We start from the raw sequence: 27,715 nt of genomic DNA on the forward strand, positions 1-27,715 counted from the left end.
AGAGTTTGTAGTAGTTGCTTATCGTCCTAGGTTGAGTTTTATTAGTTTCGTTGATCTTTAGCACTAGCTTTTGGTTTTGTTTCTCGCTTTCTTTTTTTTTCCTTTTTAATTTCATTGACTTCTGCTGTTTATTACTCCCTTTCTTCTGCTTGCTTTGGGTTTTTCTTTTTCTTTTTTTTCCTGAAGTGTTTGAGATCTTTCTGATTTTCTTAGATAAGCATTTAATGTGATAAATTTTCCTGTAAACACTGTTATGTCCCACAACTTTGATATGTTGTATTTTCATTTTTGTCTAGTTCAAGATATTTTCTAATTTTCTTTGAGATTTCCTCTTTCAAGCTTGGATTTAGCAAAAGATGGTTTAATTTGGAAGTAGGCTCTCTACATATTCAGTGGATTACTGAGAGAGGAGTGTTGAAATCTCTTAAGTGTAATTGTGGAATCATCTATTTGATTTCTATCGGCTTTTTCTTTATTTGAAGTTACTACTGCTAATTTTCCTTGTTCTGGAGTTTGCTTTGTCTGATAGAAATAGGCCCACTGTAGCCTTCATGTGATTAGTGTTTGCATGATACATCTTTTCCCATCTTTTTACTTTTAATCTGTATATATCAATCATTACATTGAAAACTGGGCTGTTACGGACAGCATATAGTTTTGCCCTTTTTAAAAAAAAATCTGAGCAGTTGCCCTGCCTTTTAAATGGTTTGTTTTGAACATTTACACTTGATGTTATTATTTACATGGTTAGATTTAGGCCTTTTAAAATTACTTTTCTCTTTGTTCCTCCTTTTTCTGCCTTTTGGATTACTTGAAATTTTTAAGATATTCTACTTGGTATATTTATTGGCTTTTTAAAAGCTTTTCTCTTGGTCTTACTATTTTAGTGGTTGCTCTAGGGAGTATAATCTAACTCTTGACATTCTAGTTAGGGTAAATATTTTACCTCCTCAAAGTAAAACATAGATTTTTTTCCTAGCCTCTTTATTATTACAGTTGTCATATGTGTTATGTCTATAAACATTTAACTCTTCCTACTAAGCATGATGTTACAGTTTTTTATTTCAACAGTTTTATGTTTTCAAGAATTTAAGTGGAGAAAAATAGTGTATAATATTTACCCAGGTATTTACCATTTCCGTCGCTTTTCCTTCTTTCCTGTAGTTCCAAGTTTACCCCCATATCATTTCCCTTCCACCCAAAGAATTTCTTACAGCTTTTCTTTTAGAGTAGTTGTCAATCTCAATCTCTCTCTCTCCCCCCCTTCCCTTCCTCCCTGCCCCTCTCCCCTTCCCCTCCCCCATCCCCCTCCCCCTTCCTCTCCCTCTCCGCCGCCCCCCCCCCCCCCCCCCGCCCCCAGCCGCCACGGAAGAGTCTTGTCTCAGGCTGGAGTGCAGTGGTGTGATCACAGTTCGTTGCAGCCTCAGCCTCCTCAGCTACTGGGACTAATACGCCACCACACCCAGCTAATTTTTTGTAGAGACGGAGCCTCACCATGTTGCTCAGACTGGTCTTGAACTCCTGGGCTAAAGTGATCCTCCTGCCTTAGCCTCCCGAAGCACTGAAATTAGAGGCATGAGCCACTGCACCTAGCCTGTTTTTTGCTTTTTTGTCTGATAATGTGTTTGTCTTCATTTCTGAACTATACTTTTAGTGAATACAGAATTCTAGCTTGATACCTTTTGATATCCTATAGGGCCCCGAGAGATTGTTTATTTTTTAAAAAATATTTCTTCTCTCTTCTGTTAAGATTGGGTAATTTCTGTTGCCATATCTTCAGGTTCACTGACTCTACTGTCATCTTCTTTCTGATAGCCGGTCCAGTGAGTGAGTTCTAAAATTTTCATTTTTTAAAAAAATAGTAAACTCTTTCTTTTTTGAGAATTTCAGACTGGGCTCTGTAATCCCAGCACTTTGGGAGGCCAGGGTGGGAGGATCATTTGGGTCAGGAGTTCGAGACCAGCTTGGGCAATATAGGAAAACCCTGTCGCTAATAAAAATACAAAATATTAGCTGGGCATGGTGGCGCATGCCTGTAGTTCAGCTACTCAGGAGGCTGAGGTGGGAGAATCACCTGAACCAAGAGGTTGAGGCTGCAGCAAGCTGAGATTGCACCACTGCACTCCATCCTGGACAACAAAGCAAGACCTTGTCTAAAAAAAATAAATAAATAAATAAATAAATAAAAAAAGAATTTTGGCCAGGCGCAGTGGCTCATGCCTGTAATCCCAGCACTTTGGGAGGCCAAGGTGGGTGGATCATTTGAGGTCAGGAGTTCGAGACCAGTAGAGGGGGTTTCACCCTCTCTACTAAAAATAAAGAAAATTAGCTGAGCATGGTGGCATGCCCCTGTAATCCCAGCCACTCAGGAGGCTGAGGCAGGAGAATTGCTTGAACCCAGGAGGTGGAGGGTGCAGTGAGCCTAGATCACACCGCTGCACTCCAGCCTGAATGACAGAACAAGACTCCATCAAAAAAACAACAAAAAAGAAAATTTCACATTTCATTTGTTTTAAGGTGTTCTTTTTTTACCTAATGGATCATGGTTGTAATAACTGCGAGCCTGTAATCGCAGCACTTTGGGAGGCCGAGGTGGGCAGATCACTTGAGGTCGGGAGTTCAAGACCTGCCTGACCAACATGGAGAAACCCTGTCTCCACTAAAAATACAAAAAATTAGACGGGAATGGTGGCGCATGCCTGTAATCCCAGCTACTTGGGAGGCTGAGGCAGGAGAATTGCTTGAACCCGGGAGGCGGAGGTTGTGGGAGCCGAGATCGTGCCATTGCACTCCAGCCTGGTCAGCAAGAGTGGAACTCCATCTCGAAAAATAAAAAATATAAAATAACTGCTTTAAAAGTCTTTGATAATTGTAATATCTGGGTCATCTAGAAGTCAGCATCTGTTGACTATCTTCTGCTTTAAGAATTGGTGGGTTTTTTGTTTTTGTATTTGCTGTGTTTGGTAGTTTAGATTCTATCACGGACATTTTGAATATTGTATTGTGAGATTCTGAGTCCTGTTGAAATGCAGTAGAGAAAGTTTAAGATTTGTTTTAGTAGACAAATGGACCTAGTTAGTTTATACCTGCAAATTCTTTCTCATCTTATGTAGGCAGTGGTTCCATTATCTCTTCAGTTTTCAAAGTCTTTGCCATGTTGTTTGCATTTGCCCCTCCCATTCCCACTTTGGTTGATCTAGCACTTGAGCAGTGATTTATATCCTAATTTTATTGTGAAAGCCTCCCTTACACTTCTTTGGATCTGTTCTGCATATATATAGATAGCTTACAGCTGGGCCCACAGACTTGGGGACCTACTTTTCTGTCTCTTATCATCAGTGATTTCACCTATATTCTTCAGCTCCCAGGGGCCTTCTTTATTCCCCTAGCCAGAAGCATGGAATTATAGTTTGAGTCTCCTACCCGTCGTGCCTCACATGGCAGTGAGCACATTTAGGGAGCGCTTGCCCTAACCATATTAAATAAAAATATGGTGGTGGAAACTAGGAATCTGTTTTAACAAAACTTACCATAGTTACTTTTGATAAACCAGTAACAGATTTGGGAACTTGTGGCTAGAACCAATATTTGGCACTAGCAACATCAAATTATACTCCCTCCCCTCTGTTTTTTCCCTTTTTGCAAGTTGAGGCTCTTAACAATTCCTGAAATATTTTACCCCAAGCACCCTATCCAGTGGTAGAAAATATAGTGTACTGGATGCCACAAAGTTATAGTCACGCAATTTTAGTTAATAACAGACTTAAGTCTCTTGATTGATGGAGAGACTTAAGATTTAGCTTATTTTACATATAGCTAAATCTAAATTAGTGACTTTATTTCAGTTGTAGGCAAATCCTCTTGTTAAAACTTGTTTTTAATCTCTGAGAGTTCTTTTAAAAAATGTTTTAAATCACATTTCTAAGAGCTGGAGATGACAGTGTCTCTGTATTCTCTACAAATAAACATATAACTTAGGATCAGTTAAAATATTTCTTTTCACATCTTAACTCTTTTAGATAGGTGGTGTCTATCAGCAGTGCTCTGTTAAACACAGATTCTTAGGGGAGTGTGGGTCCAAAGAAGTAAGGAGTACCTAGATGAGCAAAATGTACTAAGGCGAGTAAGTGAGTGTCTGTATCTTTGGCTTTTGGAGGGGAGTATGCATGTGTGTAAATTTTTTTGTAACAAATGGTACTGTTGAAAATAACTGAAATACATTTCTTTCATGATACTATTTTTATACAAGATTAAATCTGTAGCTAACTATGTTCCGTCCGCCTATGGTGAAGTAACGTGGTTTTAGTCCACAGAGATCTTTTTTGGAAGGTTATTTGATGTAGTAAAATTGTATATGAGATAAAAATAAGCAGACCCATGTTTGAGTTCCACTTCTGCTATTGTAACTAGCTCTTGTATCTTTGAGTCAGGCCTTGCTGATTGCTTAGGCCCCATTGCATTTTGAGTTAAAATTTTGTACACAAATAGTAAGCTCGCTAGTTTTGTGGGAAATGGAGATATTTGTGACAGCATTGAATGATAAGGCAGTAAACTGGTTTTATTTCATAGTGGTAACTTCCTTGAAATAGCAGCCTAAAAGTATGCCCTGTAAACTACTATGTGGTACAGTATTTTTTCATTTTGGTTAAATATCTCTGAAGTATCCTTCTAACTTAAAAGTGATTTGAACTCACTTGAACTATTCAGTGCGTAAGGTATTAAATGATTTTTTTTTTTAAGAGACTGAGTCTAACTATGTTGCCCAGGCTGGACTCAAACTCCGGGGCCTGAGATCCTCCTTCCTCAGCCTCCTGAGTGGTTAGGACTATCGGCACATGCGATCATGCCTGAGTGTTGGAAATTTTCTTTTTTTAAAATAATTTTTTTTTTTTTTTGAGTCAGAGTTTTGCCCTGTTCCCCAGGCTGGAGTGCGGTGGTGTGATCTTGGCTCACTGCAACCTCCATCTCCTGGGTTCAGGTGATTCTCGTGCCTCAGCCTCCCAAGTAGCTGGGACTACAGGTGTGTACCACTACGCCCGGCTAATTTTTGTATTTTTATTAGGGACGAGTTTTGTGTTGTTGCCCAGGCTGGTCACGAACTGCTGAGCTCAAGCAGTCAGCCTGCCTTGGCCTCTCTAAGTGCTGGAATTACAGGTGTGAGCACCCTGCCTGGCTGAAATTTTCTTGATTACATTTAGTGTGCTGATGTGGCGGTCTGTTGAAATTATTTTTTTTTTTGCAATTAAGACAGCGCCTGATTTACTATAGTAACTTTCTGTTTAATTTCTTTTTGGCTTATTTTGAATCCTAAAGAAACCTGACATAGTAGTGTGGCAGACTATGTTTAAATAGTCTTGATCTTATCATTAAAATATATTTCCTTAGAGGAATAAAGAAATAACTCTAGGGATGGAAATTTGGGTGAAGTATTATGGAAATTTAACTTCAACCTAGGAGTTCACTAAATGTCAATGAAGTGCTATTACCTTAAAATGACTTTTTTTCCCCTCCTTCTTTAGAATCCAGCAACTATCACAAGAATACTCCTTAGCCACTTCAATTGGGATAAAGAGAAGCTAATGGAAAGGTAAGGAACTATATTGTCAGCTTTGTACTTAGAAGTAACACAGAAAGCCTACTGAACCGAATTTACAAGAATCAAGTAAGGGAATTGATTAATATACCAGTATGTGGACAAACCAGTGTGCAACTAGTGACTGCTTTAATTTCTTGTATTCCCCTTTTGTAAATTTTGCAATAAATTTAGTGTTAGGGAATTCAGGCTTAATGTTTCTTTTTATTTGGGAGTATGTGTGTTTGGAGGTGGTGCTTCAGTATGTTCTACATATATCCTCTTGGGTACCAAGAACTGAAAGCAGGTAGAGAAAAAAAGCACCTGATAACATTCTTGGGGTACATGAATAAGATCCTCCTTTAATTACTTAAAAAGATTTCTTGCTCAGCCGAGCGTGGTGGCTCATGCCTGTAATCCCAGCACTTTGGGAGGCTGAGGCAGGCGGAACACGAGGTCAGGAGATTGAGACCACCCTGGCCAACATGCTGAAGCCCCGTCTCTACTAAAAAGACAAAAATTAGGCCGGGCGCGGTGGCTCACGCTTGTAATCCTAGCACTTTGGGAGGCCGAGGCGGGCGGATCACGAGGTCAGGAGATCGAGACCACGATGAAACTCTGTCTGTACTAAAAATACAAAAAATTAGCCGGGCGTGGTGGCGGGCGCCTGTAGTCCCAGCTACTCGCAGAGGCTGAGGCAGAAGAATGGCGTGAACCTGGGAGGCGGAGCTTGCAGTGAGCCGAGATCGCGCCACTGCACTCCAGCACTTTGGGAGGCCGAGGCGGGCGGATCACGAGGTCAGGAGATTGAGACCACGATGAAACCCCGTCTCTACTAAAAGTACAAAAAAATTAGCCTAGGTGACAGAGGAGCAAGACTCCATCCCAAAAAAAAAAAAAAAAAAAAAAAAAATTCTTGCTCATAAACCTTTAACCTATTATTAGTGACATTTATTCAGTAGAAACAAAATTGAGAAGTTGCTTAGGTTTTTCTGGCCACCAGACCAGGTGCTTGGACTGGGTCTCTGGTTTCAGGGCAGGATTCTATTCCATTGGGTTTTAAAAAATATTTTCTTTCTGAAAATCTTTATAGTTTTAAAAGAGAAGAAATTAGTGGGACTGGAGAATGACAGTATTAATGTCATTCTTAATCTTGTTCTGCTCTTTAGATTGGAAATTTGTTTGAATGGAAATTTGGGACACTTGTTAATGGTGGTAGGTTGACAACTTATATTTACTTCGTTATCAATTCTAAATTTAATAAAAAATTAAAACTAGTTGTTGGGAACTGAGAACCCATATATTATAGAAATAAATGGAAAGTATTTCCCATTTGATTTTAAAATTCAGAGAGTACTTTATAAAACATAAATAATACCGAGAATATCACCCCATTTCATACACCTTGCATCTATTAAATTACATTGTAAATAATATCTATTGTTACTGTTAAATTACAGTTTAATAGTAACGATAATAACTATCAATTTTTGAGCCCTCTATCAAGCATTTTGTTTTATCCTCCTGATAGCTTTATGAGGCTAGAAACTATTACCCCATTTAATGTGGAAACTAAGGTTTGAAGCTAAAATTTTTTATCTAAGTTTTGTACACAAGGCGTTAACACTAAAACACAGGTTTGTTGGACTTCAAAACTTGTGTCTTAAACACATGCTGTAGGCCGGGTGTGGTGGCTCATCTCTGTAATCCCAGCAGTTTGGGAGGCCGAGGCGGGCAGATCACAAGTTCAAGAGATCGAGGCCATCCTGGCCAATATGGTGAAACCCTGTGTCTATTAAAAATACAAAAATTAGTTGTGCGTGGTGGTGTGTACCTGTAGTCCCAGCTGCTTGGGAGGTTGAGGCAGGAGAATTGCTTGAACCCGGGAGGCAGAGGTTGCAGTGAGCCGAAATCACGCCACTGCATTCCAGCTGGCAACAGAGCGAGACTCCATCTCAAAACAAACACATACTGTATAAAGCTTTCCCATGGTTCATGAAGGATAACATGTTCAACTAGTTTGATTTTTCTTTTTATGCATTCTGACCATGTTTTTTTTTGTTTTGTTTGTTTTTTTTTTTTTTGAGACGGAGTTTTGCTCTTGTTGCCCAGGCTGGAGTGCAGTGGCGTGACCTCGGCTCACCACAACCTCCACCTCCTGGGTTCAAGCGATTCTGCTGTCTCAGCCTCCCAAGTAACTGGGATTATAGGCGCCCTCCACCACGCCTGGCTAATTTTTGTATTTTTATTAGAAACGGGCTTTCTCAGTGTTGGTCAGGCTGGTCTCGAACTCCCAACCTCAGGTGATCTGCCTGCCTCAGCCTACCAAAGTGCTGGGATTACAGTTGTGAGCCGCTGTGCCCAGCCCTGACCATATTTTTTGACATCAGTGGTGTTTCTTAATTTTGGTAACATTTACTTTCAGGTTTTTTTATTTGATGACACCTCTACTAGGAGAAAGAGTTTTTATCATTTACTTGTGAAACTCTAATGAATTAACACTGATTTACTCAGAGTTTCTCTCATATTAATGTATTTCTCCAAGACATTCTGAATTTTGTCCTATAACACTGCTGAAAATATTTTTCCATTAAATATTGTACTTAATGTTTATGTACTATTGGATTTAATGTTGTACTAAATCTTGTACTTAATATGGGAACTGTAGCTTCTGCTCAGTTTTTCTGAGAACCTTAAACTGCTCTAAAAACATAGGTGGTAAGTGTGAATTTAAATTAAAAGGAGGTTTCTGGGAAACTTTTGAGTATGTGAACGTTTCAGTTTCTCCTTGTAGTTTCTGTAGATAAGCTATTGGGTACCTAAAAGATTTATAATTCAGTCTTTAAATAGTGTCTTTAAAATCAATATGCAATATCTTTTTGTCTCATTTAATGATTTTCACATTATATTTTATGTTGTCTGCTATTAGCACTGCCACACTTTTTTTTTTCTTTTAAAGCATTTGACTGATGTATCTTTTCCATTTTTTAAACATTCAACCTTTCTGGGTTTTCGGAGTATCTTTTGTAAATACCATATAGGTGCTGTTTAAAAAAATCTGAATGAAAACACTATTATCTTTTAATACTCGAGATTAACATGTTCATGTTTTATAATTAATATTTAGATTAAATTACTGTCGTTTTAAGTTGTGCTTTATATTTATTATGTTTTCTGTTCGCTTATTCTGTTGGCCTCATCAGATTTTCCTTTTTCTCGAATAATTTCAAATTTATATATGTATTCTATTTCAGTTTTTCTAGTCACTTTTACAATTTGTACATGCCTACTTTAAACTATATAAAAGTTTATAACAATATTTACTTGAAGTTTTAATCCATCCTCTGTACAAGACAAAAACTGTAGCATAAATTTTTTTCTTTGTCCTTTCCTTTTCTCTATCAGCTTGGTAAGCTGATGTTTGAATTTTTCTTTTTTCTTTTCTTTTTAAGACAGGGTCTCACTCTGTCACCCAGGCTGGAGTGCAGCGGTGAGATCATGGCTCACTACAGCCTTGACCTCCTGGGCTCAAGCAATCCTTCCATTTCAGCACCCCCAGTAGCTGGGATCACAGGCACGCACCAGCATACCTAGCTAGTTTCTGTACTTTTTTTGTAGAGATAGGGTTTCACCATGTTGCCCAGGCTGGTCTCAAACTCCTGGACCCAAGCAATCCTTTCACCTTGAACTCCCAAAATCCTGGAATTACAGACATGAGCCACTGTGCTCAGTTGATATTTGAATTTTTTATTTGATTGTAACTGTTTTTACTATGTATGTATTTAATACCCTCCCCCCGTTTTCTGGCTAATTCCCTTTTTGCATACCAGTATTTTTTTTTCTAAATACACTGTTTTTCCTCTACAATATATCCTATAATATAAATTGTTTCATATGTGACAAACTTTAAGTCCTATAATAGAAACTCAGTATACTGAAACTTACTGTAATATTTCTGGATGTGAGTTTTGAAAACATAAACAGTTGGGCCCTTTAAGTCTGACAATTCATATTTTTGGTTTTGGAAATTCTTAGCTGTTATTTGTTCAGCATACGTTTTCTCCGTTCTCTTGATGCTTTCTGGAATTCCTGGATCCATGTTGAAACTTGTGGATCTCTTTCCATGTCTTCTAACTTTTTTTTTTATTAAGACGGAGTCTTGCCTCTGTCAGCCAGGCTGGAGTGAGTGCAAGTGGTGCCATCTCGGCTCACTGCAACCTCCGCCTTGTGAGTTCAAGGGATCCTCCTGCCTTAGCCTCCTGAGTAGCTGGGGTTACAGGCACCCACCACGATGCCTGGCTAATTTTTGTATTTTTAGTAGAGAGGGGCTTTCACCATGTTGGCCAGGCTGGTCTCAAACTCCTGACCTCAGATGATCTGCCCCTCTCCACCTCCCAAAGTGCTGGGGTTACAGGCATGAGTCATTGCATGCAGCATGTCTTCTAACTTTCTAAAAAATATTTCTTCTGTATTCATCTCCCCACCCTCAACACTTGGGCAAGTGCCAGTGACTGTACTCATCTTTGTTTTTGACTTTGTTCTATGAAAATTCCTCAGTTTATCTTGCTTTTCTTCCTGCATCCATTCTGCTTTATAGTCGTATTGAATTGTTTATTCAACAGTATCCATCTTATTCCTGTTAATAACTTTGTTCTTGTTTTGTGGGTACAATTTTTGCTTTATCTCTTGGTTTATTCTTACATTAAAATAATTAAAATTAAATAATGAGAATACAAATATGAGATGTGGCTGAAAAGGTACAGGGAAATTTATAGTCTTAAGGGTTTTTATTAGAAAAAGAAAATGAGGTAAAAAACTGGGCTGTGCACCATAGCTCACTCCTGTAATCCCAGCACATTGTGAGGCCAGGGAAGGCGGCTCACATGAGGCCAGGAGTTTGAGACCAGCCTGGCCTACGTGGTGAAACCCCATCTTTACTAAAAACACAAAAGTTAGCCAGGCATGGTGGTGGACACCTGTTGTTCCAGCTATGCAGGACGTGGAAGCTGAGGCACGAAAATGGCTTGAACCCGGGAGGCGGAGGTTGTGGTGAGCTGAGATTGTGCCATTGCACTACAGCCTGGGCAACAGAGTGAGACTCTGTCTCAAAAAAAGAAAAAAACAAGAGAATGAGGTAAAAAAAAAAGGACCAAACCTTTGAAACAGGAAGTTAGAAAAATAAACCCAAAGAAAGTAGAAAAGATATTTAAGATAAAATTAGATATTAATGAACTAGAGAGCAACAACAACAACAAAAAAGATAAAGATCTTTGACATGAATTTTCTGGAAGATAAGCGACAGACTGGGAGAAAATATTTGCAAAAGACACATGTAACAAAGGACTTGTCCGAAATATACAAAGAACTCTTAAAACTCAACAGTAAGAAAACAATCTGATTAAAAAATAGGCCAAAGAGCTTAACAGACACCTCACCAAAGAAGTTATACAGGTGGCAAATAAATGAAAAGATGCTCCATGTCCTATGCCATCAGGGAAATGCAAATTAAAACAACATTGAGATACCAGTACATACCTATTAGAATGGCCAAAATCAAAATACTGACTACCAAATGTGGACTAGGATGTGGAGCGGTAGGAACTCTCATTCATTTCTCGTGGGAATGCAAAATGGTACAGCCACAAAATGGAAGACAGCGTGGCAGATTCTTAAAAAACAAAATGTACACTTACTATGTAACTCAGCGATCAACACTTCTTTATAACTACCCAAATGAGTTGAAAACTGTGTCCACACAAAAACCTGCACATGGATGTTCATAGCAGCTTTATTCATAATTGCCAAAACTTGGAAGCAACCAAGATGTCTTTCAGTAGATGAAAGGATGAGTAAACTGTGGTACATCCAGAAGTGGAATATTATTCCGTGCTAAAGAAATGAGCTATCAAACCATGAAAAACCGTGGAGGGACTTTAAATGCATATTATTAAATGAAATAAGCCAATCTGCAATGGCTGTATACTGTACGATTCCACCTATGTGACACTCTGGAAAAGGCAGAACTGTGAAGACAATGAAAAGATCAGTGGTTGCCAGGGATTAGCGAAGAGGAAGGGATGAATAGTCAACAGCACAGTTTTTTTTTTTTTGTGGGTGGGTGGGGGCCTAAACTATTTTGTATGATACTATAATGGTGGATACATATCATTATGCATTTGTCCTGACCCATAGAGTGTACAGCATCAAATAAGAACCCTTACGTAAACTACAGACTTTGGGTAACAATGATGTGTTAATGTAGGTTCATCGAATGTACCACTCTGTGTGGGATGTTGATAGGGAGGCTATGTGTGTGTGTTAGGGCAGGGTTATATGGGAGCTGTAGCTTCTGCATACGTTTGCTGTGAATCTTAAACTGCTCTAAAAAAAAATAGTTTTTTTTTTTTTTTAAAGGGGGAAATAAACCATTGGCAAATGTGTTGGGGGAGGGGGAGAAGACACAACATTGAGAACCATAAGGCATAGTTAGAGGTAGGAAAAATACCGTGTGCTACTTTAAATACCTTTTTTTGTCTTTTTTTTTTTTTTGAGATGGAGTCTCACTCTTTGGCCCAGGCTGGAGTGCAGTGGCGCGATCTCGGCTCACTGCAAGCTCCGCCTCCCAGGTTCACGCCATTCTTCTGCCTCAGCCTCCCGAGTAGCTGGGACTACAGGTGCCCACCACCATGCCCAGCGATTTTTTTTGTATTTTTAGTAGAGACGGGTTTCACCGTGTTAGCTAAGATGGTCTCGATCTCCTGACCTTGTGATTTGCCCACCTCGGCCTCCCAAAGTGCTGGGATTACAGGCGTGAGCCACTGCGCCTGGCCCTTTTTTTTTTTTTTTTTTTTTTTTTTTTGAGATGGAGTCTTGCTCTGTCGCCCAGGCTGGAGTGCAATGGTGCAATCTCCACTCACTGCAACCTTTGCCTCCTGGTTCAAGCGATTCTCTCACTTCAGCCTCCCGAGTAGCTTAGATTACAGGCGTTCACCACCATGCCTAGCTAATTTTTGTATTTTTTGGTAGAGACAGGGTTTTGCCATGTTGGCCAGGCTGGTCTGGAACTCTGACCTCAAGTGATCCGCCCACCTTGGCCTTCCAGAGTGCTGTGTGAGCCACTGTGCCGGCCCAAGCTGGCCCACTTTTACATATATTTGAAAGCTTAGAAATGGAAATTACCTAAGTTGTCCCTCAAGAAGAAGTAGAAAAATAGAGTAAACCCATAACCAGAAAAATATGGTGAACATAGTAAAAGATTCCACTCCTTCCCCAAAAAGTACTGGATGATTTTATGGGTAAGTTCTGTCTAATAAATGTTCAAGGAACTGCCAGTTCCTGTAGAAAATTATCTCCAAACATTGAAAATGGTAGGACATCATTAATTCATGTTAGCCAGATCAGAATAACCCAGTTCCAAAATTTGACAAAGACAGTATGAGAAAATGATACTTATAAACATAGCTGTTGAATTTATAAATAAAATAATGATTGAATCAATGACTCTTAGTAGGATTTCTTTTTTTTTCCTTTTGAGACAGGGTCTCACTCTGTCACCCAGGCTGGAGTGCAGTGTTGCGATCTCAGCTCACTGAAACCTCCGCCTCCCAGGTTCAAATGATTCTCCCACCTTAGCCTCCCAAGTATCTGGAACTACAGGTGCGTGCCACCATATCTGGCTAGTTTTTTTCTTTATTTTTAGTAGAGATGGGGTTTCACCATGTTGGCCAGGCTGGTCTCGAACTCCTGAACTCAAGTGATCTGCCCGCCTCAGCCTCCCAAAGTGCTGGGATTATAGGCATGAGCCAATTGAGTAGGATTTCTCCTAAGAATGCAAGAATAGATCATCATCAGGGGAAAATTTTTTCGTTTATAACATTTACAACATTAACAGATTTATGAAGATAAAGCATAACCATAATAAATGTCAGTTATGCATTTTAATAAAATTGTGCATTAACATATGATTTAGTGAAAACTAGATTCTTAGCAAACTGAGAAAGTGATTTCTCAGATTGATTAAAGGTATCAACTAAAATCTACAATAAAATTATACTTAATGTTGAAGCATCAGAAACATGCCTATTGTAATCAAACAAGGATTATGGCTGTCACCACCATTTGAATGTATTGGAAGTTCTGATAAACAGCATAATACATGGAAAATTAAATAAGTGGCATAAAGACTAGAAAGGAAGATAAATTATATGTAAAGTATATAATCTAGGAAACCCAGAAGAATGGACTGATAAACTATTAAAGTGATTGCCCATTAAAATCACCTGAGAAGTGAAAAAAACCCACAGTGCCCAGTCCCTTTCCATTACTTCTTCCTTCAGTTCCCTTGGAAAATGAAAAGAAACACGGAATGTAAGTAGTCGTAGCTTCGGTGACTCCTGTGTTCCTCCACATTCTTTTTTTTTTCTCAATTTTTTTGTAGAAGCAGAGTCTCACTATGTTGTCCAGACTGATCTCAAACTCCTAGACACAAGCGATCCTCTCACCTCAGCCCCACAGAGTGCTGGGACTGCAAGCGTGAGCCACCACGTTCAATCTCCACATTTTTTGCATATAAAAATTGAGGTTACCCGTATGGTAATCCCGTAGGTATTTAGTGTCCTAGGAATTGTAAGAAAAGGTAGGCAATATACCTACCTTTAGTCTACATATAGCCCATAAGGTTTGTAACATCGTGTTTTTTAAAAATCATGCTTCCTAATGGATAACACTGAATGTATTAAAGTATCATTTCTCCTTATTTCGATATATTTAAAGATAAATCTTATCCTAGTTAAAATTGTGAAATATTTTAAAATTTTCTTCTCCTTTGTCATTTCCATATACCAGGTATATTAATATTTCTTTCTATTTTATTCATTAGTAAGCCATGGTCCCTGCCCTGGAGGGAGGAGCTCATGGTCCCCTGAGGGCAATAGAGGTATAAATAGATCCTTGCCAGTTATTCCTCTTGTTTGCCGCATGCCTCTTAGTCTGTAGTTTAAACAAATATGTACTGACCCTAAAAATGAATGTGATTTTTTCTTTTTAAAAATAAATTTTGGGGCAGGTACAGTGGTTCAACCCTGCAATTCTAGTGACTCAGGAGGCTTAGGTTAGAGGGTCACTTGAAACCAGGAGTTCCAGACCAGCCTGGGCAACACAGTGAGACTCCGCCTTTAAAAAGAAGTAGGAAACTTAGCTGGGCATGGTAGTGTGTGCCTGCAGTGCTGCCTACCAGAGAGGCTGAGGTGGGAGTCTCACTACAGTGCAGAGACTGCAGTGAACCCTGATCTTGCACTCCAACCTGGGCGACAGAGGAAGACCCTGACTCTTAAAAAATTAAATAAGATAAATTTTGGGCAAAGGTCGGAGCTGGTGGAGAAAGGACACCTTTAACTTTATAGTCTTTCTTTTATCCATTATAGCAGTTTTCCAGACCACTGCCATTTTGTTTTACTGTCTAATGCTCTTTTTTTTTTTAATCTCTGCAGATTAATTTCTCTTCTGTTTTACAAACTAAATAGAATTTTCTGTAATTACTAATTTCTTTCCATGCCTCTCCAGATGAAGCACAGCAAAGCAGAAAATCAGAAATACAGCAACAACCGTTATCTGTCAAGTCTTCCATCTGGTTTTGATACTATCATGATTTTTGTGGGATATTGCCTCCATTATTTGATCTGTCATATCTTGAACCTTTTCCTCCTTTCCTGGTATATCAGTCAGGATTTTTCATTATAAACTTTAAGAAGTTAAAAGTGAAATAGGCATTAAAGATTGAGAATCTTAGGTGTGAAGGCTGTGCAGTCAGGAAAATGCCAAAATCACAATGTCAAACTATTTTAGTGGAGGCACTGTTGGCTGCTGCCATTGGGCACAGGTATCACTGCTGATAACATCAATATTGGGCATATGACACCAAAGCTACTACCTCTGCAACCTCTGAAAGCTGGATATCTCCTTACTCCTTTGATAGATTACCTCATTGAACCTTCTTTGAGTGCTGAGTTTTTGATAAACTGTTTGTCTCCCTGCTCCTGCCTGGGAGGAATTCTCACCTGGAGAGATGGGAAAGTGAATTGTGTCCTCTGTTTACCTTGCTAGCTTCTTTTTATCTCCGTATCCTTATGTCTGTTCTCATATTACACTTTAGTAGTACAAAACTTTTGTGATAGTCACCAAATTCATTTTTCTGCTACCTCAGCTTTGCAACTGTGTTTTGACCCAGGGCTTCTGTTTACTGTGCAGCTCTAGGGAGCATCTTTGGAATTGTACTGTCATTGGCCCAGGCCTGACTTGCCTTTCTTACTGTCTTTTTTCCTAATTTTCCTTCAAAACTGAAGTTAACCTTTTCTTCTGAGACAGTTTTTCTTATTTCTCAAGATCTACCTGCTTTGCACCGTATTATTTGATTTAGTATCTTACCACTTCTATTTGAGGTTCTTAGTGCAGAAACTATCTTATTTATCTTGTATTCCTACACATAATGCAGTTTCTAATATATAGCCATTGTTTACTGAGTATTTTAATTAAATCCAGCCATTTATAGGTTTTCTTTTCTGTAATAGAATTTTATTGAAATTATGACATGAATGTAAATCAGATTTCATTTTGGGAGCTTTTAGAAACACAGCATCAACAATGGAGCTACTTTTAAGTTGATAACAAGTAAAAAAAAAAAGGTATCTTTCCTGCAGCTCAGATTTCTTGTAGGTCTATTATAATAACATTTAAAAACTCACTTCAGTTGATACTATGGTAGTATATAGGATAAATGCTAATGAATTAACTGGTGTGTTTGAGGTGGGATGAAATATAGGTGGTTGAAAACCTTTAACCACCTGTAAAACCTAAGGTTAAGTTTTCAACCACCTATAAAACTTAATTATACTTGGACAGGTATAATTAAAGAATCCTGAAGAAGGATTTCAGTCTTTCCTGGACTCTGTTACAAATAGCTTTTCACTTTTCATTCTGAAGCATTAATACCCATTTAATGGATAGATACTAGTGTTAATACTTGGATGTGATTATGATAACATGGAACTTTTTGTAGCCACATTATTAATAATATATAATTCCATAATTAGCCTCAGGGATGGTGAAAGTAAATTTGATTTTTCAGAAACCTTGCCTTTTTGATGACATTTATCACTATTCTACAATATAGTGAAATTTTTCCTGTTTAAACAATCCAGGGCCGGGCACAATGGCTCATGCTTGTGATCCCAGAACTTTAGCTGACTGTGGCAGGAAGACCGCTTGAGCGTAGGAGTTTGAGACTAGCCTGGACAACATAGGGAGACCCCCATCTCTACGAAAAAATAAAAAATTAGCTGGGTGTGGTGGTGCACACCTATAGTCCCAGCTACTCAGAAGGCTGAGGCAGGAGGATTGCTGGAGCCCAGGAGGGTGGAGCTGTGATCTGTGATCATGTCACTGTACTCCAGCCTGAGTGACCAAGTGAAACCCTGTCTCAGACATAAAACAATTCACATATTATTGAGGAGAGTAGTGAAGGGCAAGAGGCAAATGTACGGCTGGGTGTGGTGGCTCATGCCTGTAATCCCAGCACTTTGGGAGGCTGAGGTGGGCGGATCATGAGGTCAGGAGATCGAGACCATCCTGGCTAACACGGTGAAACCCCGTCTCTACTAAAAGTACAAAAAAATTAGCTGGGCGTGGTGATTGGCGCCTGTAGTCCCAGCTACTCAGGAGGCTGAGGCAGGAGAATGGTGTGAACCTGGGAGGCGGAGCTTGCAGTGAGCCGAGATCCACCACTGCACTCCAGCCTGGGTGACACAGCGAGACTCTGTCTCAAAAAAAAAAAAAGCAAATGTACTATCTCATTATAGTACAGTGATTAAGAACACAGAATTCTTGCTCCCCTTATCTCACTATCTCACCTAGACTGGAGTGCAGTGGCGTGATCACAGCTGATTGCATCCTTGAACTCTGGGGCTCAAACTGATCCTCTCACCTCAGCCTCCCTAGTGGGTAGGACTGTGCACCACAACACCTAGCAAATTTTTTGTAGAGATGGGACCTTACTTTGTTGACCACACTGGTCTGGAACTCCTGGACTCAAGCAGTCCTTCTCTCTTGGCCTGAGCCACTGCACCCTGCCAGGAGTTTTGTAAATATTAGCTATGTTTAAGACATTGAGCGGGAGCTTGGTGATGAGGAGTTACACACAACAGTGTATCATACAATAGACCTCCATGGTACGTAGAGATAAGTTTATGGCTCCATGGTACTTAGAGATAAATTTTTATTTTTGACTTAGGTGGGAAAGGATTTAGTAATGAGGTGTGGCATTTGATTGGACAAGGAAGGGCAGAAGTGATATGGGAACCTGGGTATTTAAGGCTCAGAAAACAAAACCAAGCGAGGCACAAAGTTTAAGGAATATATGTTGAACAATTTAAGATTGAATGTCTGGAGTATGTGAAGAATAGAGGAGGAATGGTTGGAAATGTTTAATGCACGTTATAAGGGCCTTGAATTTTAAGTAAGTGAATTTGGAATTTTTCTGTGTTTATTGGGAAGCCCTTGAACGTTGTTTTATGGAGAAATAATGATGGAAAAGCATTATTTCGGAAAAAAAATCTAGTAATAAATGAGCTATTTTAACTATCCAGGTAAAAGGAAAATATTGTCCTGACTTACAGTAGTGACAGCTAAATTGATAGCAGAGGGTAGATGGAAGAGAAGTAAAATTAGTTTTAACTGAGACAAAATATAGGAGATTCTGGGAAACTTCTGGTAATTTTGACCATTCCTTTCACTAAATACGCTAGAAGAGGCTAGGTGAAATATTGAAACATGTTTGAAAAGTAAGATTATCAAATAATTAGTAAGATAGGAAATAGAGGTTCAAGGTTGAGAATTTGGGAATCAAGAGAACTTTAGAGAAACAAGCGTCCAGTCCTTGTTGCCCTAGCAGTGTATGCTGATCCAGAACAGGTAGCTAAGAGACTTAGCTGTGAGTTTTGTTTGCCCTTTGGTTAGTAGAGGGGGAAGTTGGAATATTAGGTCTACTAAGAGCGAAAATTGAATACACTAGCTCCTTAAAGACTGAAGATGAACTTCATGTCTTTTGGGTAGTCCAGAAAACCTTAAACCTTGAGCTTGGGTTAAGATAGCCCCCGTATATAACAGAAACAAATGTAAATCTTCTCTAGGGAAATAACATTATTTAAGACTTAAACTATTTTCTCAAATTATTTTTCTAATTAAAACATAACAACCTGGAACTTAAGACACTGGAATTGTCAGACCTAGACCAAAATGAGTATGCTATCACCAGGGAGCTATCATTCAGATTTGGAAAAAAATCAGAATTTTTATAACTAAACAAAATAAGCAAAATTAACTTGGTGAGATAGTTTAACAGCAGACTGGACAAAGCTGAAGAGAGTTTAGTGTATTTGAAAATCAAACAATGATCCAGAATTAAGTATATCCATTAAAAGATGGAAAATACAGAAGAGGTTAAGAAATACAGAGTATATAATGAGAAGGTCTCATTGAGTTTTAGAAAGAGAGAAGAGAATGTGGCAGAGGCAATATTTTAAGATAAAATGACTGAGAATTTTCCAGATTGGTAAAAGACCCAAATGTCATAGATTCAAGAAACATAACAGTTCCCATGTGTGATAGCTACTTGTTTCATTGATCCTAAGATACAGTTTTTCACATTTTAACATCTGAAATCTGGATGCATCTTTCAATTAATAGCACCTTACAGTCCAACAAGATTGAAATTTTGACTCGTGAAAAATTTTCCATGTCAACTTCTGTTAAGATCATGAAATTTCAACACGAAAGCATTTTAGATTTTATGAAATACGGTAAAAGGAAATCCCTATTTATTTATTTTTATTTATTTATTTATTTAGTTTTTGAAACACAGTTTCATTCTGTTGTCCAGGCTGGAGTGCAGTGGCACAGTCTCAGCTCAGTGTAACTTGCACCTCCCGGGTTCAAGGGATTCTAGGCCCTCAGCCTTCTGAGTACCTGGGATTACAGGCACGAGCCACTAGGCCTGGTTAACTTTAGTATTTTTAGTAGAGATGGGGTTTCGCCACATTGCCCAGGCTGGTCTCGAACTCCTGACCTCAGGTGATCTGCCTGCCTCAGCCTCCCAAAGTGCTGGGATGATAGGCGTGAGCCACCGCACCTGGCCAGAAATCCACATTTAAAAACATCTTAGTAAAACTACAAAATCAGCAAAAATGAAAAATCTAAAGCAATGAGATACAAGAAAGGCTGCTTTCAAAAGAGTGAAAGTATAGGTATAATAATATTCTAGAGCACAGCTCAACAGCGACAGTGAAAGTGATAGTAAGATGATACCTCAATCTTTTGAAAGAAAATAAACCTTACCTAGAATACTATATTCATGGAAAATACATTCATAAACAGTGTGTTTTAATTAATATAAATGGTTTTATGTTGTACCTAGCTTTTGTATCTTTTTAAAGCCAACCAACATTTTGTTCTGCCAGTGTTGATTGAAGTTTCAAATACTCATAATTGTTATTTAAGCAACTATTTGTCTGTTGAAGGGAAAAATCTTGCAGAATGTTGTACTCTGGAATTTATAACCTTAAATACATAATGAGCTAAGCGTTCATCTTAAAAGTCTCAAGTAATAAGCTAGAGGTCTCAAGTTAGGAAAAGAACGACAAAATAAATATAAGGAAAATACAAGGAAAGAAATAAAGAACAGAATATAATAAAATAGAAAACATGCAGTAGAAGGGATCAAGAAGCCGTAAGATTTTTTTTTTTTTTTAAGACTGATAACGTTGACACTTCGATGAGGTTAGGAAAAAGAGCCTAAATAACCAATATCAGGAATGAAAAAAGTATCACTAGAATCTTGTGGATGGTTAAAAAAAACTCTTAAAATTATGGACAACTGTTCAAACTTGATAGACGAAATGGGTAGATTCCTAGAAATAGGCAATTTCCCAAAACTGACATAAGAAATAGTAAACCTGTATCCTTATTAACTATAAAAAAATGAAATCCATAATTTAAATGTTTTTATAAAGAAAAGTTGAAGTTCAAATGGTTATACTGGAAAGTTCTACCATAACATTTAATACGACAATAATTTCAACCTTATATTATTCTAAAGAACAGAAAAATAGGATCTTCTGCCTTCATAAGGATATCATAACCTTTATACCAAAACCCAAGGAAAGATTATACACCAGTTTGTCTCAGGTGCATAGACACAAAAAAACCATACATACACACACACGCACACACAAAACAAAAACTGGAACAACAGAAACACCTTAGAATATTAGCAAATTGAATTCAGCAATACATACATAAAAAGGAGGGTAACCCAGCATGGCCACGTGAGGTGAATCCTGGGAATGCTAGGTTGGTTTAACCTGAAACAATTCAGCATGATTGGTCACTTGAACAAATTGATGAGAAAAACATTTCAGAGATGCCAAGAAGCATTTGCTTCATGATTTTAAAAAGAAGTTATTAGCAATCTAGAACTTTGTTAACCTCATAAATCTTACAGAAACATTTGTAGGAGATACCATAGTTTATACACTGAAATGTTAAAAAAGATTTCCCTTTTAGATGGGAGTTCAAGATGTGGATATCGTATCTCCAGTTCAATTCCGCATTATACTGGAAATGAGTCTAGCCAGTAGAACATCAAAAAATGAAAACAAAATATAATATTGTAAGAGAAATGCCTGTGTTTTTGGGGTTTTTCTTTTTTTTGAAATGGAGTGTTGCTCTGTCTCCCAGGCTGGAGTGCAGTGGTGAGATCACGGCTCAGTGCAACCCCATACCTCCCAGGTTCAAGCAATTCTCCTGTCTCAGCCTCCCAAGTAGCTGGGACTACAGGGAGCGTGCCCCCAAGCATGTCTGATTTTTGTATTTTTAGTAGAGATGGGGTTTCACCACGTTGGCCAGACTGGTCTTGAACTCCTGAGCTCAAGTAATCCACCTGTCTTCAAAAGTGCTGGGATTATAGGCGTGAGCCACTGGGCCTGGCCCCTGGCTGTTAATATTCACTGACAATGTGATTGTGTATTCACAATGTGATTGTATATGTGGAAAAATCAGAATCTAGAGGTAAATTGTTAGAATAAATGTCTTTAGAAAGAAATATGAAAAATTTATTTTTTCTTTGACTCAGTAATTCCACTCTCAGGTATATATCCAATAGAAAGAAATATGTGCACATCTACATTGAAAGTCATATATAAGACCGGTGGTGGCTCATGCTTGTGGACTCAGCAACATGGGAGAATCGCTTGAGGCCAGGAGTTACAGATCAGCTTGGGCAACATAGTGAGACCCCGTATTTACAAAAAATTAAACAATTAGCTATGCATGGTGGCATCTGCTTGTAGTCCCAGCTACTCAGGAGGCTGAGGTGGGAGGATTGGGAGCCTAAGAGGTCAAGGCTGCTGTGAGCCATTTTTATGCCACTGTACTGCAACCTGGGCGACAGAGTGAGACCCTGTCTCAAAAAAAGAAGTCATATATAAGCATGTTCATAGCAGTATTTATTCATACTTCAACCTATAAACAACCCAGATGTTTATCACGATTACACTAGATAGATAAATATGGTATATTGACATAGTATCTATTCAGTAGTGCAAAATAAATGAGCAAAAGCTACAAGCCACAGCATAGATAAATCTTAAAAACATAGTGAAAAGAAAAGGACCCAAAGTAATACCTATCTACTATATGGTTCTACTTACATAAAATATAAAAACAGTTGAAACTAAGTTTATATTGTTTAAGGATGTGTGTTTAGGTGATATAACTATTAAACAGTGCAGTGATTAAAACAGTTGAAACTAAGTTTACTGTTTAAGGATGCATATTTAGGTGGTGTAATTATTAAAAAAAAAAACAGAGTAGTGATTATACGTTTGGGGGGCTTGTAGAGTACTAGCAGTCTTCTGTTCTTGTCCTGGGTGATATTTATATACTGGTGTTTGTTTTATAACAGTTTGTAAGCTGCATGTTTATGTACTTCTCTAGAATTGTGTTATTGCAAAATAAAAATCATTTTAAAACACGTATACACAGACATAGGAAAAGGATCAATCTTAAAGGGAAGGTCCATCTTTTTTCCTGGACATGTAGGATTAATAGTTTCTTTGTACCTGCAAGTAAACTTACATTTTGCCAAGACAGCTTTTCTCACTGCTCTCCTAGGCTGTAGTGTATCAAATCCTAAATTTAACTTAGATTGTGTTAACTTATTTGAGCAACCTCTGCTACCCTTGTGGTTTCTGCCACATCAAAGCTATAGTCCCTGGATTTGGGGTTTGAAAACCTTGTGTACATTCACTCCATTCTGTATGTCTTTGCTTATAACTGTATATTCCTTGGGATGCCCTCTGCTATTCAGGCCTCAATCTTAAGAGCTGTAGCTTTGTACAGAATCAGAGCGTATCAAGAATACTTCATTCTGGGGTTGTGCTCATAGACATCATGTACAATTCTATACATCACAAATCGATGCCTCCTATATCTTCTTCTCCTCTGTATTACCACATTTACCAACTTGTTTCAACATCCTTTTTTTTTTTTTTTTTTTTTTTTTGAGACGGAGTCTCGCTCTCTCACCCAGGCTGGAGTGCAGTGGCGCGATCTCAGCTCGCTGCAAGCTCTGCCTCCCGGGTTCACACCATTCTCCTGCCTCAGCCTCTCCGAGTAGCTGGGACTACAGGCGCCTGCCACCACGCCCGGCTAATTTTTTTGTACTTTTAGTAGAGACGGGGTTTCACCGTGGTCTCGATCTCCTGACCTCGTGATCCGCCCACCTCGGCCTTCCAAAGTGCTGGGATTACAAGCATGAGCCACCGCGCCCAGCTGTTTCAACATCTTGTAGTTAGTTTTCTATACTTCTCTAGGATTCTTCCTCCATTCTTGCATGCTAAGTAGCATGTCATACTACAAACAGGTACTCATCTCTTTCCTTCCAAACAATTGACATTACAACTAACTAGCATAATTCCTACATATAGTTGCTGAATAGATGAGGGAACTATGTTAAATGGAACTTAATTATGTTACTACCTTGTGTTTTGATGGATAATTTGTTTTACCATAGCTAAATTTTAAACATACTTGCTTGATTCATAGGCTTTCAACTTTTACAGCCTGAGGACTTCCATTAGATATATTGAAAAATCATTATCAAAACAATAAAAAGACATTTCTTTTTATATACTTGAAGAAACGATATTTCTCTTCAGTTAGAATCAGATCCACTGTTGCATGAATCACAAGTAGTAGTTTTATTTTCTAGATAAAAATGTATAGCAGGAGCAAAAGACCATTAAGCAGAGAGTGTAGATTTCCTTTAATGCACATATTTGGAAAGAGGTGAACACAAAAAGCCACTGTCTTGGTTTTCTTTGAAGTAAAAATAGTTCTTTAAAAATAATGGTTCTTGTCGTTTTGGGGACTGTAGTGTCTTTTGAAAAAGTAATACAATCTTGAACCTTCTCCTGGGAGTGCGGGGGTTGGGCGAGGGCAGAGAACATTTGTAAATAAGTTATAACGTTTGGATTCTGCACAGTTGTTGAAATGCCAGGGACCTCCGATTACAAATTTATGTGTTTGATGATCTTGGTAAAACTGAAATAGTCCTAAGCCAGAAGTTGTAGACAACCACCAGTAAAGATGACATATGTGTTTGTAAGTGTGGCTGGAACACCCTGTGAAAACTAGCATCTGTGTCTTCTAAAGCCTGTGTTGTAGAGATGTTCTCCATTCTGTGTTAGAAAAAGAATAGTCATTAACTTCTTTTGTAAATGTCCTCCATACTTTTATTTTTATCTTTTAAATTTTATTTCTAATAGAGATAGGGTCTTGCTATATTATTCAGGCTGGTTCTGAACTCCTGGGCTTGAGCGATCCTCCCAGCTTGACCTCCCACAGTGCTGGGATACAGGCTCACTAGCTACTGCACATAGCCTTTTTTTTTCTTTTGAAATTTTATTTACCTGCATAGTTTTACATCTACCTTTAAAACTCATGAGAAGCAATAAAATTTTATTATTTAAAAAAGCTTTTTGATTAGCAAAATTTTTTATCGTAAAAGCTGGATGGGGGGCAGTAAGAGGTCAATTTACTGTTCACTTGGCTTTTGGGTATTTAGGTTTTTCTGTAGTAAATGGGTATTGGATCCCTTTGGAAGATGGCATAGTTTATTGTGATTCTGTTATGATTTTGCGAATTCGAGCCTAGAAAGAATTACCTTAACATCTGTTTCACTGTGGTTAGTTCCTTAATCCACCTGCCTTCAGCCTGGCTCAGAACTAAAAAGGATAAAGTATGCAGTAAGATTTTTGTGCTGCCACTTGGAAGTAGTATTAATTAGTAGCTGCTCTATCAGGCATTCTTTTGCTTAGCAGTAAGCAAACTCCGGAGATTTTATTACAATGCTGTTTTTTTAGGTTTTATTTTATTATAATGCCTTTTTTAAAAAAAAAAAATTAGGCTAATAAGAAAAATCTTATAGCCTCAAAAAGTATTCTACTTTTTCTGAAAAATATATGAGCAGTATGTTTATTTAGCTATAAAAACTACATAGAATACCGATTTTTTTTAGAGATTAGCTTAAGAAACCTAAGTCTTTTAAAGCAAGCTGTTACAGATTTGTGTGAGTTCTCATTTGATTTTTTTTTTTTTTTTTTTTTGTAACATGAGGGCTAAAAGCTTTCCTTAGGATAAAAAGGTTTTCTATCCTTAACTCCTTTAGATGGTTTTGGTTCTTTGGAATTCTGAACTTACCTAGTAGAGGTATGTAGTTATGCCAGTCATCTTACATTCTTTTGAAAGAGTAACTTTAAAAACCGCAAAGGATGCAGTAGTATCTTTTAATTTGCTTGAAAACTTATATTCTGCCTCAGGAACCCTTTTTTAAATTTAATTTTTTATCAAAGTAACACGATCATGATTTTTTAAAAGTCCAATAGTTTCCCAAGAGTTATAAATGAAAAATAATGCTCCAAACCTTCATTTCCGATCCCATTCCCCAGAAGAGAAAGAACTATTTATTTTCGTATTTTTTATGACTTATTATTCCGTATTGCTGTTTTAAGACAGCCATCTTCATACCTCATGTTACTTTTGCTTTTTATAAATGTGACGGCAGTTCTTATTCATTCGTATGATTTAAATGAATTTAAGATATTCCTTCGCTCCTTTGATGTTTTCCCTTAAATGTACATTTTCTAAAAGTAGAAGAAAACTACATCATTAACAGGTTAATGTGGCTGGGGGGAGTTGAAATGGCAGTTCTTGGAAGGGTTTTGGCACCATAGATTTTTGTTCTTTGTCAGAACTGTAAGGTATAGAATAATTGTGACTTTTGTAGTATTTTGAAATTGCAATCCGATACCCATAAACTGCCACATGCAAGTGTTAAAACAGAAATGTTTTGGTCATTTAGAAGTAAACGTTACATGTATATCCATTTTCATACATGGATACATATAATCTATAATGTGTTTTTTAATAAATTTTCATATGTGTGTTTTATTTTTACTCCCTGTCAGGCTTATAGCAATAGCTAGTTGACTTGCAAATGTATAATGGAAGCATTAAAAGACTGGATAGGAGGATTGAGCTCTGATAGTTTAAGAATAAGGGTAGAGGCTGGGCGTGGTAGCTCACACCTGTAATCCCAGCACTTTGCCTCCCATCTGAGTTGGGCAGATGACGTGAGCCTGGGAGTTTGAGACCAGCCTGGCCAACATGGCAAAACCCCATCTCTACTAAAATCACAAAAAAATTAGCCAGGCATGGTGGCACACATCCATAATCCGCTACTCCAGAGGCTGAGGCACAAGAAATGTTTGAACCTGGGAGGTGGAAGTTGCAGTGAGCTGAGAGAAGCCAGCCTGGGTGACAGAGAAAGACTTTGTCTCCCCCCCAAAAAAAGGAAAAATAAAGGAATACAGTGTAGAAAAGCCTACTTTATATCTTTAAATTGGTTTTACATTTTGCTTTTCTGATTCTGTTGTGAGAATTAGTACTTCTCCAATAGTTGTTGGTCTTTATGAAGTATGAAGACTTAGTAGCTTTGAAGATAAAATTAAATATTAGAATGGCAGTGATGCCACAGTCACTCAGGATTCAAGAAGAAGCATTAGCCAGTGGTGATCCCTACTAGCCCCATTTCCTCTCTCCTCAACCAGACATAAAAGTTCTTAGGCTGTAACTTTTCCTGCCTTGAAATTTAATTTATATTATTTGGCATGTTTCTCTATAGCAGGCAAGTAAAATGAAAAATTAAGATTCAAATATTCTGGAGAGTTGTCTGAGTACCAGGTTGCTCAACTGTATTTCTGTAAATATACTCAATGTGCAGAAATAATCCTGGAGAGAAGAGAATTTCAATCTACTGAGAAACTGCTTAAATCTAATATTTTTTAAATTGACAGATAATTGTCTATATGAAAATCTTAATGTAGAGAAATATAGGCCATAGGAATGGGTGATACCCTGCTTGTGCCGTTTGTTCACTAAGGAAAAGCTGAAGGAGAAACCATACTGCTGCTTGTTTTTTTACTTTGATCAATATGATTTCCTGAAAAGGATAGGCAGGGTTACAGGGAAGGAGGGAAGCACAGTCCTAGGATAAGCTTTGCAGCTCTTTCAAGTCAGTGAAGCAGAGATAAGTATTTGGTTAACTCATTAAAGATGCCTCAACTACAATGCTTCACACTGAGTCAGTTCCTTTTTATTTTGGTCTGATTTTCAGAAGCAATGATTTACATAGAAGCCAGCAAACTGGAGGAACTTCCAGATAGTGCCCAGGTAAACAGTGTGGGTAGTTAAGAATCCAGCCTATTCTTCTATGCCTGGACTACTATCCAGGCATAGTAGTCTTAAATAAAACAATCAGAAGAAATCAGCTTTGTCTTAGGAAATTAAACATAAGACTCTTGAGATGAGGGATCAGAGGTAAACTGATAAAACAACAGAAGGAGGTGAAAAGGGAACTGACAGAACAGAAAAAAAGATGAAAGGATAAATAATGATCTTGTAGAACTTGAAACCACGTTGATAGCAGAAAGAAATAGAGCAGGCATTACAGAAAATAGGTCTGGAAAAAGGACA

The 27,715-nt window shown here is 38.1% G+C and overlaps 1 protein-coding gene across 1 annotated transcript in view; it reads left to right on the top strand.

The window, feature by feature from the left end:
- Nucleotides 1–27,715, top strand: part of ARIH1 (ariadne RBR E3 ubiquitin protein ligase 1) — a 114,628-nt gene that overhangs the window by 38,045 nt on the left and 48,868 nt on the right. Inside the window, exon 2 of the mRNA XM_003267180.4 lies at nt 5,520–5,587. Coding sequence (XP_003267228.2) covers nt 5,520–5,587 — 68 coding nt within the window. The remainder of the gene's footprint in view (nt 1–5,519; nt 5,588–27,715) is intronic.

This window comes from Nomascus leucogenys, chromosome 6, assembly GCF_006542625.1.
Source record: "Nomascus leucogenys isolate Asia chromosome 6, Asia_NLE_v1, whole genome shotgun sequence".
Classification (NCBI taxonomy): Eukaryota; Metazoa; Chordata; class Mammalia; order Primates; family Hylobatidae; genus Nomascus; species Nomascus leucogenys.